The sequence below is a fragment of the Hyla sarda genome, chromosome 1 (genome assembly GCF_029499605.1).
Source record: "Hyla sarda isolate aHylSar1 chromosome 1, aHylSar1.hap1, whole genome shotgun sequence".
In the NCBI taxonomy this organism is placed as follows: domain Eukaryota; kingdom Metazoa; phylum Chordata; class Amphibia; order Anura; family Hylidae; genus Hyla; species Hyla sarda.
The window spans coordinates 551251156-551271727 of NC_079189.1; the positions used below are offsets into that span (position 1 = coordinate 551251156).

Consider the following 20572-nt stretch of genomic DNA (forward strand, 5'->3'; position numbering starts at 1 on the left):
TGCAAGGAGGAGCACTGCCAGAGCCCTGCGAAATTACTTCTAGCAGGCCACAAATGTGCATGTGTCCACTCAAATGGTCAGAATCAGACTCCATGAGGTATGTATGAGGACCGGACGTCTACTGGTGTGGGTTGTGCTTACAGCCCAACACTGTGCAGGATGTTTGGCATTTGCCAGAGAACTCCAAGATTGGCAAATTCACCTCTGGCGCCCTGTGCTCTTCACAGATGAAAGCAGGTTCACACTGAACACACGTGACAGATGTGACAGAGTCTGGAGACGCCGTGGAGAACGTTCTGCTGCTTGCAACATCCTCCAGCATGACCGGTTTGGCGGTGGGTCAGTAGTGGTGTGGGGTGGCATTTCTTTGGAGGGCCGCACAGCCCTCTATGTGCTTGCCAGTGGTAGCCTGACTGCCATTAGGTACCGAGATGAGATCCTCAAACCCCTTGTGAGAACATATGCTGGTACGGTTGGCCCTGGGTTCCTCCAAATGCAAGACAATGCTAGACATCATGTGGCTGGAGTGTGTCAGCAGTTCCTGCAAGAGGAAGGAATTGATGCTATGGACTGGCCCGCCCATTCCACAGACCTGAATCTGATTGAGCACATCTGGGACATCATGTCTCGCTCCATCCACCAACGCCACGTTGCACCACAGACGGTACAGGATTTGGCGGATGCTTTATTCCAGGTCTAGGAGGAAATCCCTCAGGAGACCATCCACCACCTCATCAGGAGCATGCCCAGGTGTTGTAGGGAGGTCATACGGGCACATGGAGGCCACACACACTACTGAGCCTCATTTTGACTTGTTTTAAAAGTACATTATATCAAAGTTGGATCAGCCTGTAGAATGGTTTTCCACTTCGATTTTGAGTGTGACTCCATATCCAGACCTCCATGGGTTGATACATTTGATTTTCATTGATAATTTTCATGTGATTTTGTTGTCAGCACATTCAACTATGTAAAGACGAAAGTATTTTATACTATTAGTTCATTCATTCAGATCTAGGATGTGTTATCTTAGTGTTCCCTTTATATACAGTACTTTTCATAATAAATGAACTATCAATGTAAAGAAAAACTATAGAAACAACATACCGTATATACTCGAGTATAAGCCGAGTTTTTCAGCACGATTTTTCGTGCTGAAAACACCCCCCTCGGCTTATACTCGAGTGAACTCCCCCACCCGCAGTGGTCTTCAACATGCGGACCTCCAGAGGTTTCAAAACTACAACTCTCAGCAAGCCAGGGCAGCCAACGGCTGTCCGGGCTTGCTGGGAGTTGTAGTTTTGAAACCTCCGGAGGTCCGCAGGTTGAAGACCATTGCGGCCTTCAACATCATCCAGCCCCTCTCACCCCCTTTAGTTCTGAGTACTCACCTCCGCTCGGCGCTGGTCCGGTCCTGCAGGGCTGTCCGGTAAGGAGGTGGTCCGGTGAGGAGGTGGTCCGGGCTGCTATCTTCACCGGGGAGGCCTCTTCTAAGCGCTTCGGGCCCGGCCTCAGAATAGTCACGTTGCCTTGACAACGACGCAGATGCGTCGTTGTCTAGGCAACGGCTCTATTCCGGGCCGGAAGCGCGGAGAAGAGGCGCCCCCGGTGAAGATAGCAGCCCGGAGCACCTCCTCACCGGACCACCTCCTTACCGGACAGCCCTGCAGGACCGGACCAGCGCCGAGCGGAGGTGAGTACTCAGAACTAAAGGGGGTGAGAGGGGGCTGGATGATGTTGAAGGCCGCAGTGGTCTTCAACCTGCGGACCTCCGGAGGTTTCAAAACTACAACTCCCAGCAAGCCCGGACAGCCGATGGCTGCCCGGGCTTGCTGGGAGTTGTAGTTTTGAAACCTCTGGAGGTCCGCATGTTGAAGGCCGCAGTGGTCTTCAACCTGCGGACCTCCGGAGGTTTCAAAACTACAACTCCCAGCAAGCCCGGACAGCCGATGGCTGCCCGGGCTTGCTGGGAGTTGTAGTTTTGAAACCTCTGGAGGTCCGCAGGTTGAAGACCACTGAGGGCGAATGATGAGAAGAGGATGATGAAGGGGGGGGGGGGTGTGGGGATGATGAAGGGTGGTGGGGATGATGAAGGGGGGGGGGGGTGTGGGATGATTACAAGGGGATGATGAAGGGGGGATGTGTGGGATGATGACAAGGGGATGATGAAGGGGGGATGTGTGGGATGATAAGGGGATGTGTGGGATGATGACAAGGGGATGATGAAGGGGGGATGTGTGGGATGATGACAAGGGGGATGTGTGGGATGATGACAAGGGGATGATGAAGGGGGGATGTGTGGGATAAGGGGATGTGTGGGATGATGACAAGGGGATGATGAAGGGGGGATGTGTGGGATGATGACAAGGGGATGATGAAGGGGGGATGTGTGGGATGATAAGGGGATGTGTGGGATGATGAGGATGTTAATGACGGGTCTGGATGATGACAGGGGGGGGATGAGGTATTTCCCACCCTAGGCTTATACTCGAGTCAATAACTTTTCCTGGGATTTTGGGTTGAAATTAGGGGTCTCGGCTTATACTCGGGTCGGCTTATACTCGAGTATATACGGTACCCTTCTAGTTACTTCTAGAATGTACTCACCTTGCTCACACCGACCTCCGGAACACGAATGGCATGACCCATGTTCTTTTCCCTGCACAATGAGAAAACTTGTTCACATCAAAAAGTCGTCCCTAATAAATTTTTGCCACATATTACATTTTCTACATCCACTGCACCTACCGCCCAATGGTGGCGCTCTTCTCAGCTGTTATAATAAACAGAGATCCTTTCTGTAGCACTGGTGACCTTACTACGATCACCCGAATACATGGAGGCCAGATGCGTTCTGTTTCTGCACAAGTCGTGAACACGCACAAAAAAATAAATAAATTTATAACAGCTGTAAACACAGACATTTTTAATTTCTTCTGCATAGACACATTTGTCGTTTCTTTTTGTTTTACTTACTCTAACCTTACCATTAATTGACTAAAGTTTTATTGTTATTGTTATTGCACACCCCTAAGATGTAATCATAAAGATAGCAAGACAAATTTAATGTTACTGTGACCTCAAGAACATAACCCAGGGGCCTATTTGAAATCAAAATGAAGGAATGTAATGCAGTTTGCTATACAAGAGGTAAAGAAGTGGTTAACATATCTACATTATTGCCTTACACATGCAAAAAGATGCAAGAAGCATGGCCCATCCAGAAACGAAATTGTCCACCTACACATAAAGAACCCACCAGTCCGATAAGCTAGGACACAACTCCTGACTCTCAATTTACTAGGAATTTAATGTCTCTGCCAAAATGAAATTTGGAGCATTTGGAGATTTATTTCTATCTTGCGAATTCGTATGTAAAAGCTTTTGTATAAAATCATTGTAGATCGGAAAATTCTAACTACTGGTACCTCCTGCGTTCTCAAAAACAGGTCCAGGGTCTCCTATTGAAATGGCCAATCCAATCCCAACCGGAGACTTTGCACACTCCAATTCTTAAGATTTCAGGGGGTCCCAGCAGCTGGACTCCCTTTCATTGTACACTTATCCTTGATCCCTTGGATATGGGACAAAAAATAAGTAGATTTTTTTTTTCCTCTGGTCTAGTGATCAGTGGTGTCCCAGAAGATAATGGAGGGATAACTCTAAGCAGTCATAGAACATTTAGATGTAACACTGCAGCGCAAGAGATGTAAAAGTCTTCAAAACTCTTACAGGTGTTCAGTTTATATAGATTTTTAAAAGTAAAATAAAAGCTAGTGGTGTACAGCTCCCGGAGGAAGGGCGCATGCACACCACGTTTTCAGGCTACGGCTGCTGGATCCGGCTGGCATACGAGAGCGCACAGTTTTCCCCTCCCCCAGCCGGATCCAGCAGCCGTAGCCTGAAAACGTGGTGCGCATGCACCCTTCCTCAGGGAGCTGTACACCACTAGCTTTTATTTTACTCTTAGCGCTGAAATCCATTGACTTTAATGAGCCGACCGGAGTCACCGTTTGACTCCGGTCAGCTCATTTCTGCCCTGTATCCGGTTTTGTGACCGGACCTAAAACCGTAGTAAACTACGGATTTAGGTCCGGTCAAAAAAAACGGATACGGGTCAAAAATGAGCCGACCGGAGTCAATCGGTGACTCCGGTCGGCTCATTAAAGTCAATTAATTTCAGCGCTAGTCCCGCTGGGGTACGAGAGCGCACGGTTTTCCCCTCCCCCAGCCGGATCAGGCAGCTGTAGCCTGAAAACGTGGTGTGCATGCACCCTAACAGAGGATCGGCATGTCAAAATCCATCAATCCCAATCCTTGTTCCCGACACAACTGCAGGGGTGCCCCATACACCTTAGCTTAGAGGAGAGCAATTCTAAGTTATAGGACATGTCAATCCCTGCAATGAGTGGATCATTGCTTCTTACACCTACTGTCTAATACATGGCATCATATAGAAGCAAGGGTTTTCTAACCTGTAAAAACATTAAGGGGCACATTTATCAAATTATATGTTGTGTAATGCAAGTTGGAGAACTGCTGTGACATGCGCCATTTTGAGAAAAAAAACGCTATATTCTTAATCTTGTTTTGAGGCAAATATAGATACATCAAAGTAGTCAAGCTAAACCAGTGTTTCCCAACCAGGGTGCCTCCAGCTGTGGCCAAACTACAACACCCAGCATGCCCGGGCAGCCTTTGGCTGCCCGGGCATGCTGGGTGTTGTAGTTTGGCCACAGCTGGAGGCACCCTGGTTGGGAAACACTGAGCTAAACAGATCGACATGGCTGTGCCACATTTATTAGCAGTGAAATGCTGGACTATATGCAGTGGTTATGGGTTTGTATTAGGAGATGAAATGTTGCAAATATATTGTGCAGTGTGCACAATTCTGACACATTGGGGCCCTCAGATCCAAGTCACACCTCTTCTTTGTAAAGTATCATTCTTACGACACCAATGATAAATGTGCCCCTTACTGAAACACTGACAACCCAAGATCTAAATGGCTAACTTGATAGTTTAACTCTATATGCAAGTCAGGTCACCTTCTATATCAGAGTTATGGGCCGAGACACTGCTCGCACTGGACTCTTCTTCATCGCTGGACGTCTTCTCAGAATCAGTGAGCTCCCCCTCCTCGGGTTCACTGTCACCTGAAGACGAAGAGCTGTCTCTGGAGTCTACACAGTCAATGCTCAACTTAGGCTTCTTATTTCTGCTGGAAGGCTCTTCCCTGTCATATGCACTTATTGTATCGTGGGCTGTGCTACAGGACGTTCTCATCTCCACTGATGCCTTGGGAAAAATTCACAATACTCAGGATATATAGACATATGAAGTGGTCTTATTTCACCTAATTTATTGAAAGTTGAGCTTTCCCAGGGCACTAAATGGTCGAAATAGTCAACTATATTTACAGAACCACTTATAGAGGTCACCTGATTTTACACCCCCCCCCCCCCCCACAGCAGACTGTTAGGAATCCACATGAACAGTCTATAAAACTACTAGATCAGAATGCCTTTATCACTTTCTTCATGAAGTGCTGGCCATGTTCATGAGGTGATAACCTAGTGGCACGTGCCCTCTGGCACCAACCTGCCATTTGTCATTGATAGATATCCAGCATCTAACATACACTTTGATGTACCATGTCCGCAATGGGGCCCATATTAACAAAAAAATAAATGACGATATATATATATATATATATATATATATATATATATATATATATATATATAAACACACACACATATATATATATATATATATATATATATATATATATATATATATATATATATATATATATTATACACACACACATATATATATATATATATATATATATATATATATATATATTATATACACACACATATATATATTATACACACACATATTATAATATATATATATATATTATACACACACATATATATATTATACACACACATATTATAATATATATATATATATATATATATATATTATATACACACACACACACACACATATACGATGGCCCCGACATACGATAATTTCAACATGCGATGGCCTCTCAGAGGCCATAGCATGTTGAAGGCAGCATCAACATACAATGCTTTTGTATGCCGGGGCCATCGCATAAACGTCTATCCGGCAGTGCAGACTGCTTCAACTGCTGCCGGATAGCAGTTTACGGTGCCCCGTGTGCTTCGGTGATAGTCTCTTACCTGTCCTCAGGGCTCTGGACTGTCCTCTTGACGATCCCCTGCATCGCCAGCGCTCTTCATCGTCGTCATCACGTCGCCACGCACGTCGTCCCGTCATCCAATAGGAGCGGTGCGCGTAGTGACGCGATGGCGGCGACGTGAGAGAGCGATGATCCCGGAGAAGCAGAGACGTCCGGAGCGTCGGGGACACCACGGGGGCGCGGCGCTAGCGATGGAGAGTGACATCCAGGGCATCGGTGACGGTCCGGAGCGGCGGGGACAGGCGAGTACAACTTCCTATACTTTACATTGCACGGATCCCTCAACATATGATGGTTCATTTGGAAAGGATTACCATCGTATGTTGAGGGACCACTGTATTATACATCCCACATGGTAAACTTTTTTAGCACTGCCCTCCGTATGGGAAAGTGCAGCCTGTTGTATCTTCTTGTGCAGGTAGAAAAAAAGTATGTCAATGCATACAAAAGTATGCCACGCCCCCTCCAATAGACTTTCATTGAGGGGGCATGGCTGTGACGTCAAGACCCCCGACGCTCGCACCCTGTGTTCTTAAACGAATGCCGAAACCTCCAAGATCAGACATCTTATCCCCTATGCTTTGGACAGGGGATAAGATGTCTAGGGCCGGAGTGCCCCTTTAATTGGAGTTCTAATATGGCTCTGTACAAACAAGAATGACTGCTGTGTTGTATTACTGAAGTGACACTTTACGACAGTGATGCAGAGGAGCCGTACAAACTTCTCAGTTATAATTCTTCTCACTTATGTGCTATTAAAAGGAAGGGAAAGTGCTAATGAGAAAAAAATTTAACACAACAAAACACAACCATGCACTATAAATCAGAAAGCCATTAATGCATTTACAGTTGTGGGAACCGTTAGAAACATTTATACCTGGAATGATGACAACCTCAGCTATTCTGGTTGTGTTCATGTGGAATACTTTCCACATTTATCACCTGCTATTACAGCTACATGAGATCTTGGTCAGACAATATTACTCATGTTTGGTAAATCCTGGTTCTATGTATTGACATATTTAACTGTGCCTAAAGGGATGGCATATTTGTAGGATATGTCATCAGTTTTTGACCTATTGAACCCCCCCAACAAATTTAAGAGTAAAGGGGGCCACAGCGAAAGCACCAGAACCACCCAGCTGTGCAGCCCATTCATGTGAAAGGGGCCAGCTGAAGACCATTTAGTCTCATTGTGGTTTTCAGACTTCAGATCTCCTGGCGGAGAGATTCCATAGTGTGAATAGGCCCTAATAATTTTCCAAACCTAACCCCCCCCTTTTTTTTTTTTTCAACCCCTTAAGGACGCAGGACGTAAATGTACGTCCTGGTGCGGTGGTACTTAACGCACCAGGACGTACATTTACGTCCTAAGCATAACCGCGGGCATCGGAGCGATGCCCGTGTCATGCGCGGCTGATCCCGGCTGCTGATCGCAGCCAGGGACCCGCCGGCAATGGCCGATGCCCGCGATCTCGCGGGCGTCTGCCATTAACCCCTCAGGTGCCGGGATCAATACAGATCCCGGCATCTGCGGCAGTGCGCGATTTGAATGAATGATCGGATCGCCCGCAGCGCTGCTGCGGGGATCCGATCATTCATAACGCCGCACGGAGGTCCCCTCTCCTGTGATCGAGCAGACCAGAGCAGAAGATGACCGATAATACTGATCTGTTCTATGTCCTATACATAGAACAGATCAGTATTAGCAATCATGGTATTGCTATGAATAGTCCCCTATGGGGACTATTCAAGTGTAAAAAAAAAATGTAAAAAAATTTAAAAGTAAAAGTACAAAAAAAGTGAAAAATCCCCTCCCCCAATAAAAAAGTAAAACGTCCGTTTTTTCCTATTTTACCCCCAAAAAGCGTAAATGTCCGAACTATTAAAATAAAATGTTAATGATCCCGTACGGTTAACGGCGTTAACGAAAAAAAAAAAAAAAAAAAGTCCAAAATTCCTACTTTTTTAATACATTTTATTAAAAAAAAAATTATAACAAATTTATTAAAAGTTTTTTATATGCAAATGTGGTATCAAAAAAAAGTACAGATCATGGCGCAAAAAATGAGACCCCATACCGCCGCTTATACGGAGGGGTATATTAGGGGTCATCAAAATAAAGGGATTATAAACGTACTAATTTGGTTAAAAAGTTTGTGATTTTTTTTAAGCGCAACAATAATGCGCAACAATAATATAAAAGTATGTAATAATGGGCATCATTTTAATCGTATTGACCCTCAGAATAAAGAACACACGTCATTTTTACCATAAATTGTACGGCGTGAAAACGAAACCTTCCAAAATTAGCAAAATTGCGTTTTTCGTTTTAATTTCCCCACAAAAATAGTGTTTTTTGGTTGCGCCATACATTTTATGATATAATGAGTTATGTCATTACAAAGGACAACTGGTCGCGCAAAAAACAAGCCCTCATACTAGTCTGTGGATGAAAATATAAAAGAGTTAGGATTTTTAGAAGGCGAGGAGGAAAAAATGAAAACGTAAAAATGTAATTGTCTGAGTCCTTAAGGCCAAAATGGGCCGAGTTCTTAAGGGGTTAAATAACATACGCTCACTCACACTTTGTTAAATGACACCAAGTATAAGGTAAACTTTTCTCCCGCTGGGAAAGTTGTGTGAACTACAAACGGAGAAGCTGTGGGGAAAAAAAGACTTCTCTAATTCTAATATTCACCTACCATTCAAGATACAATAAAATAAATCAACTCTACCTTTGTAGTGAGAGTATCCATAAGGAGAAATCCTCAAGCCAACCATGCTTTCTGTCAGGTTTTGCACCTAAAGACAGGATGAACAGTCATCATAACTGTAACGGATCACAAAAGGAGCAGTCCTGGAAGTAAACCAGCATCTTTGCATAATGGACCTAGAGACAATGAGTGGTGTAAAAAATCCCCAAAAGTCCCCTCGATTCTCTCTCAGTACTCCTCAATGTTCAGGAACATGCATGACTGAATCTATACCTGATGGCATGAAATACCGTATTTTTCGCCCTATAGGACGCACCGGCGTATAAGACGCACCCAATTTATAGGTGCAAAATCTAAAAAAATAAAGATTTTGAACCCAATAGTGGTCTTCAACCTGCAGAACTCCAGATCTTGCAAAACTACAACTCCCAGCATGCCCGGACAGCCGTTGGCTGTCCGGGCATGCTGGGAGTTGTAGTTTTGCAACATCTGGAGGTCCGCAGATTGAAGACCACTGCATAGGAGGTAATATTCACGTGTCCCCGCCGCTCTGGATGTCGCTCCATCGCTGTCGCCGTGTCCCCATCGCTCCGGAACGTCTCTGCTGCCGGCCGGGTATCCTTGCTCTCCGTCGCCGCCATCACGTCGTTACGCACACCGACGCACGTACGCGACGACGTGATGACGAGGAAGGAGAGCGCCGGCCATACAGGGGATCCCTGAATGGAGAAGACACCGAGGAGGCAGGTAAGGTCCCTCCCGGTGTCCTGTAAGCACTAACCCGGCTATTCAGTCGGGCTGTTCGGGACCGCCGCGGTGAAATCGCGGCGGTCCCGAACAGCCCAACTGAACAGCCAGGTTAGTGTCACTTTCCCTTCAGACGCGGCGGTCAGCTTTGATCGCCGTGTCTGAAGTGTTAATACAGGGCATCACCGCGATCGGTGATGTCCTGTATTAGCCGCGGGTCCCGGCCGTTGATGGCCGCAGGGACCGACCCGATAGGTGTGTATTCGCCTTATAAGACGCACCGACTTTTTCCCCCCCATTTTTTGGGGAGGAAAAAGTGCGTCTTATACGACGAAAAATACGGTAGCTCATACAACGCTTATTTAATCTGATCAGAGCTTAACCCTAATATATGGTGAGGCATTGCTGCAACAAAAAGAGAAAAGACAGGTTTCTTAATAGTGCCCTTAGGTTCCTTACGCCTGGGAGAGCCCAACTTTCATTTAAGCATACATATAGTGTAGTATATATGGAAGCTTTTATCAGCGCAACATGCAAGGAACAGATAAAGGTTTTAGGTAACTTCACAAAAATGATTTGGAAATTGCCTAAAATTATTTATGTAGTATCTTCTGTTAGCTGTACATTCCATAGAAATACGTTACATTAGGCAACAGTATTTAATGGGATTCTCCAAAATTTCGGTACCTTACGGTTACAATCACACATACCGCATCTGCTGCAGATTTGATGCTGATCAATACAAATACATAGTTGAACACAGCATTAAATCTGCAGCAGATACACTATGTGAACCCTAAAACACATGAAGAGCTTGTTACTGACTTTGTCGTCCTCTTGCTGACTGCTGGGCTCACGTTTCTTCTTCTTTGTCTTTTTTTCTGAGCTTGGCTGAGTGTTTGGGTCCACATAGGACTGGAGATCCACCCTTGAATGAAACAGGTAGCGACCGCTCTCCCCATCACAGTAGTAATAAATCCCAGTTGACGGATCGTAGTATAGCTGGGATTCCTTGTGGTACAGGAAAATAAAGAACACAAATCTATCCAGAATGCACATTATATATCACATCGTATTGCATAGGATTACTGGACATTACCCTTTCTCTGCAAATATAACTTCCTGCAAAATGTGTTTGGAGTCTATCCATCAGTTGTAAAGTCGGTATGCAATCTATTTATATCAGGTCTCTTTATATTAGCATTTTACCAACCAGATTTACCAACCAGCATTAACAACCATATTTAAATTGTTGTTACATTTTTTTTATATAATGTAGATAATACCATTACAGTAGAATGTCTCAATAGCGGGCACTCACGGGGAATAACAAAGTGTTCACTATTGAGAGAGATGTCCCTTATTGGGAAAAAGGCTCAAAATTCTTTGTAAATGACGGAATACTGTCCTGTACTCACTGTAGAGTGTAATTACATATAAAAACTAGGGATCGACCGATTATCGGCCGATAATCACGATTTTGGGCATTATCGGTATTGGCAATCACCTTGCCGATAAGCCGATAATGCCCCGTAGCCCCCCTCACCGCCCCCACCGCACCACGACCGCCCCCCCCAACCAGCCGCACCGCGACCGCCCCCCCGACAGTGCGCACAGTGACAGCTCAGGAGGACGCCACCGGAGCCAGATGTAGAGTGGACCCCGGGCACAGGTAATAATAAAACTGGGGATGGGGGAGGCAATGGGGCCGGGTGCGACGCGGCGGTAGGGGGCGCGGAGCGGTGCGGCGGTGGGGGGAGCGGTGCGGGGGTGGCGGTAATAGGACTCAGGACCCCCGGACAGGCAGGGGAAGAGTAGCAGGCGGCGGTCTATGGTACCGCAAAAGCCACTGCAGTGCATTGATTTAAAGCGCCCGCTTTAAATCAATGATCTGCAGCGGTGTCGCTGGGGGATAAATAGCCGATAACTTATACCGATATTTCGGTATAAGTTATCGGCTATCGGCCCTAAAAAAACGATATCGGTCGATCCCTAATAAAAACACTATAAAAAGCTATATTACTGTATAATCTCCCAGTGTTGTTTAATCTCCCCTTATCTCCCCACTTTATACCCTGTATAATCTTATTCCCCCTGTGCATTGTGCCAAATTATCCCCCTTACCCCTTGACCCCCCCCTCCCTGTGCCATTTTATTCCCCCTTCATTACCCTCTGTAAATGAAGTGCCCCAGGGGGATAAAGGGGGAATAAAATGGCACAGAGGGGTGGTAAAGAGGGGGTGATGAATTTGCAAAAAGGGCTACAAAGGGGGAATTCAATAGCTTAGGGGGATCAAGAGGAAATGATGTGGCACAGAGGGTAATAAATGGGGGGGTGATTTGGCACGGGAAATAAAGTGGCAGAGGGGGATCAGGGAAGGAGGGGGGTGAATGATGTGGCTGGCGGATGTACAGAAGCAGTAGATCACTGTTTAAACATCGGTCTTCTGCTTCTGTGGTGGGGCTTCTGCAGGGGGGTGCAGTGGGGTCCTGGGCCCCTTACTGGGGTATTGGTTGTACCCCCCCCCCCCCCCCCCCCCCCCCCCGACAGTCGCCCTGTGTACAAGGTAGGGCCGGCACATAAGCCCGATTGTCCCCTATTGGGGGGTGTTTTGTCCCTTATTGTCCCCTAATAGGTGTGTCCGCGACAGCTATCGGGAATGTCTCCGATTCGGAGGGTGCAAATACATTAAGTCTTATGGGAGTCTGCCGGGGAATTAAAAACTGTCTGGTATTGGGAGGTCTACGGTTATGGAGATTTCACTGTATATGTATAATTGTAATATACATTGGTTAAAAAAATTTGTATATTTGTGTCCCTGCAGCTACTGCCTGTGTGTCTCTGTGAGGAGTCCAAATAAAGGAAGTTTGTCCAAATAAAGAAAGGTGGACAAGCAGGGCTCTGGGCACCGAGGAAAAGCAGGACTCTGGGCACCGAGGACAAGTAGGACTTTGTTCAGTGAAGCTCTGTGACATGATTGAAGAGCCAGGAGCCTGCACAGAGCTCTTCTTCTCCTGTCCTCAATTCCTGTATTTGGTCTCTTCATAGAGACACACAGGCAATAGCTGCAAGGACAGCATTTTTCACCTATAAATATACACATTTTTTAACCAATGTATATTACAAATATACATATAATGGTATTATCTACATTATATCAATAGTTTTTGTTAACAACAGGTACACTTTAAAGGGAAGAACATGGATCCTATGCCATGTCCTTTGGACAGGGGATACGTTGTCCTGCACCACATAACGCCTTTAATTTTATGTAACAGAATTTCTAAGCTGAATTTTTCTGCCAGATTCCGCAAGGAAATTCCGCCGTGTGAACTTGAACACTGCATTTGGTTCCTGAAAGGGAACTGCACATTTTATGTTAAACACATATACAATGTAGTCATGTCTGTTAAATACATACCGAATCATAGTAAAAGCCAGTACTGTGGTCATAATACATCCCAGTGTTCTCATCATAAGTAAATCCAGTCTGAGACAAGGCTGCTTCAGCTGTTGCTCTCAAGCTTTCAGCAAGAGAAGTTCCTCCTTCTTCCTAGAATGTTGAAGGAGACTCATTTCCATTATTTCTATATACAGAGAAGGCCATCACAATTTTATCCTTATCTCAAGAACACTCTAGGGCAGCGGTTTCCAACAAGGGTGCCTCCAGCTGTTGCAAAACCCCAACTTCCAGCATGCCCAGACAGCCTTTGGAAGTTGTAGTTTTGCAACAGCTGGAGGCACCCTTGTTGGGAAATGCTGCCTAGGGTTAATATCATAGTACATTTTGGGCTGTGTCAGAAAAACCTGTGTACCCAAAGGCAACACAATTACATTATAGGACAGACATACAAACTCTAATCGAAAAAAACTGTTTACTACTTACTGTTATAGAAAGACAAGCAAGTGATCTTAACGGACAACCATAAAGTCTCCATTATGACGGTAGAAGAACTAACCTGTTCCTACTGAATCTCTTCTACGTATCTTACTAACCTTGGCAACAAAATCCTAAAAACACTTTCCTAGAGTTGGCCAGAAAAGTAGCCGCTTCTTCCACTTGCTTTTTGCTTTGACAAACTGAGGGACTTCTTGAGCTTCCTATATAATGCTCTAATAAGACAGACAGACAGATAGCGCTCACAATAACGCCTCAGTGGTTGCCGCTGACACCCATAAACATCTGTACACTGATGAGTATTCTTTGACCTCTGTACAAGCTAAACTTAGTTGCTACTGAATACAATAAATAAATCCCTATAGAGCATATATTGTATTGTATATACTGTAGTGATACAAATAATCTTTATTTGCTTAAACTGAAGGTTGGGAATTTATCAATATTGTTGTGAGTGAATGGATTTTCTACACTGTTTGAAGTTGTGTTGTTGTTGCAATTGCGCCAAATGTATTAATAGTACGCACGCTGTATGATAAATGAGGTGCACATCCACACACCTTTGCTTAATTGTGCAAAAATGATAACACTTTTTTAAGCTACCAAAACGCTGGCGTACAATAGCCCAAAAATTTCAGACATTACACTAAAATTTCAGCCTTTGTATAAATAGGTTACCACTGGAAATCACTTATAGGGAAAAAAGTTCTACTACAACACTTTGTACAAAAGCACTTACAGCTACACCAGGTGAAAAGGCACAACATTTTTGTGCAAATTAACCATTTATAAACAACAAAACTGCTCTACCACCAATAATAAATTCCTCCCCATACCCTTTATAAAGATTAAAGTCTCAGATGTTTTACCTGGGTGTAATCAGCTTCTTGCTCCTCTTTCTCATACTGGCTTTCCTTTACTTCTTGATGCTCTGGAAGGTTTGTCCCAGTCTCGGATTTATCTATCGTAGACTCGCTGCCGTTACTTGCTTTCCCTTCATATGCATCTATTTGAGTGTGATTCTCATAGAAAGACTGGTGATAGTAGTAATCTGAAAGGGAATGTTAACAATGGTCTCAATACAAACATTATAAAAAAACAATCATGTTTAGGGTATGTTCACATGTGCAGATTTTGCTGCAAATTGAAGTCAACAGGTATAAAAATCAACTGCAGAAAATCTGCAGCAAATTATGCTTGTGTGAGCGTACTCTAAAAAGGTTTTACAGTGTAGTATTATTGGGCGTTCTGCCATATTAGCATTAAAGGGGTATTCCGGGCAAAAATATCTTATCCCCTATCCAAAGGATAGGGGATAAGATGTCTGATCGCGGGGGGAGGGGGCAGCTGCTGGGACCCCCCGCGATCTACCTGCAGCACCCGCAATCTATGCGGGGCTGCGTCTCTAGCTTCAGAAACCTTCAGGTTTCCAAGACTGGGGACATGACGTCACGCCCCCTCCCATAGACCTGAATGGGGAGGGGGCGTGGCACTACGTCACGTCCGAAACTAGAGACAAAGCTCTGCATAGAATGCGGGCGCTGGAGGGAGATCGCGGGGAGGTCCCCCCGCGATCAGACATCTTATCCCCTATACTTTGGATAGGGGTAAGATGTTTTTGCCAGGAATACCCTTTTAATGGTAATTGTACCCTAAAGAACAGCTGTAACTAGTGGCTGCAGTTTTAAAGCTGTCCCCTGTGCTTTACATTGCAGCTCTGGCTGTTCACAATAGCTTTTACATAAAAGTATAGTCCCACTAGAACCGCCTTGAGAAATGTCTAGATGATAGGGCAGAAAGATTGCATGTACATGTATTTGGCAAAAAAAAAAAAAAAGTATTTGCAGCCTTTCATGTCATTTTGAGGTGCTGGTCACATTCTCTACATGAAGCCCACTAGAAGGTCAGTGCACCCAAGACAAGAGTTCAACTACAGCCTGAATATAATAAGGTAAAAAAGAGGATTATCAGGTAACTACCACACATATGAGCTCAATGAGACAATACCTAGATTTATTATGGTAAACACGGTACGTATCAATCCTTACCCGACCATGCTGAATATTCATCTGTCTGTACTTCCTGGTCAACCTTCTCGGGCTTATTAAATTCATGGATTTCTCTACTTAATTTTTCTACCTGTGAAAAAAAAAAAAATTATAACATATACAAAAAGATATATTGTCCACTGCTGACAAGTAAACCACAATCTATTGTCCCATTACAGAATATATGTGGTAAGGATGATCATCCTGTAAGGATATAGTCATGTGCAAAGAACCCAGCAAAATCCCCCGTTAACAAACTCTGCTCTGCTATAATCTCATTCCACAGAGCAATGTTTCCCAACCAGGGTGCCTCCAGATGTTGCAAAACTACAACACCCATCATGCCTGGACAGCCTTTGGCTGTCCAGGCATTCTGGGAGTTGTAGTTTTGCAACACCTGAAGGCACCCTGGTTGGGAAAAACTGCCATATAGAAACAGAAGATCGTTGATATAGTCTGCACTTATATTTTTTTCCTTTTTATTTATTTTTTCTCAGAACTAGAGCTGGTCTGCATAGCAGCTGCATATTACTGCTGTTGCCAAGACTCTGATGGGACGGTGCAAGTTCAGTACCCGCACAATCAAAATGATGGATATGCCTGTTATTTGGACAAGGTGGGACAACTTTTTTTTTTTTTTTTTTTTTTTTGGCAGACTACCGTTACAGAAAACCCCTTATATCAGTGTTTTCCAAACAGTGTGTCTCCTTCTGTTGCTAAACTACAACTCCCAGCATGCCTGAGCAACCAAAGGTTGTCTTAAATAATACTTATATAGAGCACATGCTGCAGAAACATCCCCATTCAGATATTTTTCAGCCTTTGGCTGTCTAGGCATGCTGGGAGTTGTAGTTGGAGGTACAGCGGTTGGAAAACACTGCGTTATGGACACACTTCTGTGAAACAACAACTTTGCTTTAGGGAATGTTGGGGGTTGTAGTTTTTACACCAGCTAGGAGCGCCATTCCGTGACATCATCTCTCAGGGCCCCAGGCTACCATAGTTGATACATTGGTGGACCTCCAGCTGTTTTGGACATGCTGGGAGTTCTAGTTTTGCATTAGCCATAGGTCCATGTTGGAAAAACACAGAATATCATATAAACCAGTGTTTCCCAACAAGGGAGTCTCCTGCTGATGCGAAACTACAACTCCCAGCATCCGTCTGGACATGCTGGGAGTTGAAGTTTTGCAACAGCTGGAAGCACCCTGGTTAGGAGACAGTGACCTCCGTTCTGGCAATGTAGCCGTGGGGATGTTATATCGATCTTTTATCAGATCATGTGACCAGCAGGGGCACCTGTTACATTGAGGGACTCTAAACACCTTTTATGGATTTTTTTGGCCTTATAAAATAAACAATGGAGAAGCAGCCAATCAGCGTGCAGCTTACTATGACAGTAAGAAAATGAAAGCGGCGCTGTGAATGGTCGTTATGGGTGCCGGCCCCGCCCACCTGTGTGCGCAGCTCCTGATTGGTGGACTCGGCGGTGCGGTGCAGCCTCTGGCTCAGGCTCAGCTGTCTCTCGATGCGGCGCAGCTCCTCCCGGCAGCTCTTCAGCTCTTCCTCCAGAGCCTGGACCCGGCAGCTTAGAGCCGGGGTCTGCATGGTATCTGCGTGCTCGACGACCCCCGATACGTCCCCAGCACCCCCGAGTGCCGCCTCATCCGGGGATACACAGCCGTCTTCTCCATGACTGTCCATATCACCCCAAGGATCACATCACAACAGCAGTCGGAGGTTTCCCCGGTCTTAGCGACTAGTTTTGCTTTTCTTGGTGGAGGAACTGCTAACAGCGGAAATCACGTGACATAATTGCTCACGTGACTTCGCAAGTCACGTGATGCAAAGGCCGATCTGCGCTCTGCTGTCTGGGGCTGAGGAGAAACCGTGTAGTAGTTACCCATAGCAACCAATAAGATTCCAGCTTTCATTTTTATGAATGGCCTCTGAAATATGATTGGTTGTTAATAGTGTTGGGCGTGAATATTCTTATTTCAAATTTTTATCGAAAGTTCGCGAATATATTCGCTATATATTCGAAATTACGAATATTCACTTTTTTCTGCATATTCGCATATTCCTTCTTTTTACTTGTGAGCCAATTAGAACGATGCAAATACACTTGTCAGAGGTTATCAACAACATCCCTAGCAACCAATAGTAAAGTAGCCCACCCCTCCTGTTTTCTTCCTCGAATATGCGAAATTCGCGAATATAGGACGATTATTCGTCTTTATCAGTGGTCTCTAACCTGCGGACCTCCAGATGTTGCAAAACTACAACTCCCAGCATGCTGTTGGCTGTCCGTGCATGCTGGGAGTTGTAGTTTTGCAACATCTGGAGGTCCGCAGGTTAGAGACCACTGGTCTATATATTCGCAAAATATCGCAAATTCAAATATGGCCGATGCCGCTCATCACTAGTTGCTATAGGCACCTGCTGCACATCTCTACTCAGGTATTAACTCCATAAGGACATAGGGGGAGATTTAGCAAAACCTGTTCTGAGGAAATGTTGCTGAGTTGCCCAGAGCAGCCAATCAATCAGATTGCTTCTTTCATTTTTGAAAAGGCCTCTGAAAAATGAAAGAAGCGATCTGATTGGTTGATATGGACAACTCAGCAACTTTTTCTCTGGACAGGTTTTAATAAATCCCATTCTTTTTTTTTTTTCTTTTTTTTTGCCCTTTCATTTTTGTTTACCGTATTTTTCGCCGTATAAGACGCACTTTTTCTTCCCCAAAACTGGGGGGAAAAAGTTGGTGCGTCTTATACGGCGAATACACCCCTATCGCGGTGGTCCCTGCGGCCATCAACGGCCGGAACCCGCGGCTAATACAGGACATCACAGATCGCGGTGATGCCCTGTATTAACCCTTCAGACGCGGCGATCAAAGCTGACCGCCGCGTCTGAAGGGAAAGTGACACTAACCCGGCTGTTCAGTCGGGCTGTTCGGGACCGCCGCGATTTCACCGCGGCGGTCCCGAACAGCCCGACTGAATAGCCGGGTTAGTGCTTACAGGACACCGGGAGGGACCTTACCTGCCTCCTCGGTGTCTTCTCCGTTCAGGGATCCCCTGTATGGCCGGCGCTCTCCTTCCTCGTCGTCGCGTACGTGCGTCGGCGTGCGTAACGACGTGATGACGGCGACGGAGAGCGAGGATAACCGGCCGGCAGCAGAGATGTTCAGCAGCAGGCCGGCAGCAGAGCGACGGGGACACGGCGACAGCGATGGAGCGACATCCAGGGCAGTGGTGACTGGTCCGGCGTGGCGGGGACACGTGAGTATTACCTCCTATGCAGTGGTCTTCAATCTGCGGACCTCCAGATGTTGCAAAACTACAACTCCCAGCATGCCCGGACAGCCAATGGCTGTCCGGGCATGCTGGGAGTTGTAGTTTTGCAACATCTGGAGGTTCGCAAGTTGAAGACCACTATTGGGTTCAAAATCTTACATTTTTTAGATTTTGCACCTAAAAATAGGGTGCGTCTTATACGCCGGTGCGTCCTATAGGGCGAAAAATACGGTACTTCACATTGTAATCACCATAACGCTTTCAATTTTCCACCTACAGACCCATATAAGGGCTTGTTTCGTGCGCCATCACTTGTACTTTGTAGTAACTTCGCTCATTTTACCATAGAATCTATGATGAAAAAAAAAATTATATGTGGAGCAAAATTGAAAAGAAAAAAAGGCCATTTTGCTAATTCCGGGGACTTCCGTTTCTTCGCAGTGCAGTAAAAAATTATGTGTTATCTTTATTCTGTAGGTCCGTACGATTACATTACCCATTTTAGATGTTTTATTTTATTTTTACTGCTTTTACATTTTTTTAACTTCTTGTATGGAAAGTAGTGTGCTTAAAATTGTCCTTCTGACCCCTATAACTTTTATTTTTCCGTATACAGGGCTTTTTGAGGGCTAATTTTTTGCACTGTGATCTGTAGTTTTTTTCAGTATCATTTATTTTTTATAGGACTTTTTAATTGCTTTTTATAAAAAAAAAAAAAAAAAATTCTGATATATAAAGTGACCAAAAATCTACAGGTCTGGTTTTAATGAAACCATTCTCTGTGCGGTTTTATTATTTGGAGAGGGGCTTATTCTCATTTATTAAAATGTTTTACGTTTATACTTTTTTACATTTTATTCACTACTAGCTGAGTACCCGGCGCGGCCCGGTTTTTCCTACCTTATCCTTGTAGGGGAGGAAAAGCAACACAGGAGGAAGCTTTTGTGCTCATATCCTGTCCTTAAATCCTGACCCCATATCCCCTACTCATATCCCAACCCCAAATCCCCTCATTATATCCTGACCTCATATCCTGTTCTTATATTTTGTCCCTGTATTCCGACCCCGTATCCTGCCCCCATATCCCGACCCCATATCTAATCCTCATATCCTGTCCTCAGGTGGGGCTGCATTGTGGTAAGGATATTTTAAGCTGAAAATAAAAGGGATGTGGCTTAAAGGGTGGGTGTGTCTTTGCAAGATGGGGCATGGAATGCGGGGAGAGTGTGGCTTAGCAGCCGGACTGACCCATTCACCAGGAGATGCAGAGCGGAGCTTGTGGAGTAAGGCACCAGAAGTCCTATATACTTGCAGGGGACTTGAAACAAAACCCCCGATCCTAGCAAATGGGGGTAGTTAAGGGTTAAATTAACTATTATATATTTTTAGTAGACATGTAAATAACATGTGACCAAGTATTATGCGACCAAGTATCAAAAAATCTCCAGCCGTTTGGAAGTTAGGCAGTAACATATATATATATATATATATATATATATATATATATCCAATAGACTTGTATGGGACTTTAAATAAAAATCCAAACTCTCGCAAATGGGGGTGGGTAAGGGTTAAATTACCTATCCTATGTTTGTTGTTGACATATAAATAACATGTGGGC

At 44.8% G+C, this 20572-nt stretch overlaps 1 protein-coding gene across 1 annotated transcript in view; it reads right to left on the reverse strand.

Moving 5' to 3' along the window:
• AGGF1 (angiogenic factor with G-patch and FHA domains 1) overlaps positions 1-17493 on the reverse strand; it is a 39721-nt gene extending 22228 nt beyond the window's left edge. The window contains exons 1-8 of the mRNA XM_056541727.1: positions 17108-17493; positions 15653-15743; positions 14474-14655; positions 13128-13259; positions 10531-10716; positions 5049-5298; positions 2749-2860; positions 2608-2659 (exon numbers count right to left, since the gene is read on the reverse strand). Coding sequence (XP_056397702.1) covers positions 2608-2659; positions 2749-2860; positions 5049-5298; positions 10531-10716; positions 13128-13259; positions 14474-14655; positions 15653-15743; positions 17108-17356 — 1254 coding nt within the window. The 5' untranslated portion in view covers positions 17357-17493. The remainder of the gene's footprint in view (positions 1-2607; positions 2660-2748; positions 2861-5048; positions 5299-10530; positions 10717-13127; positions 13260-14473; positions 14656-15652; positions 15744-17107) is intronic.
• Between the last annotated feature and the right edge of the window lie 3079 nt (positions 17494-20572).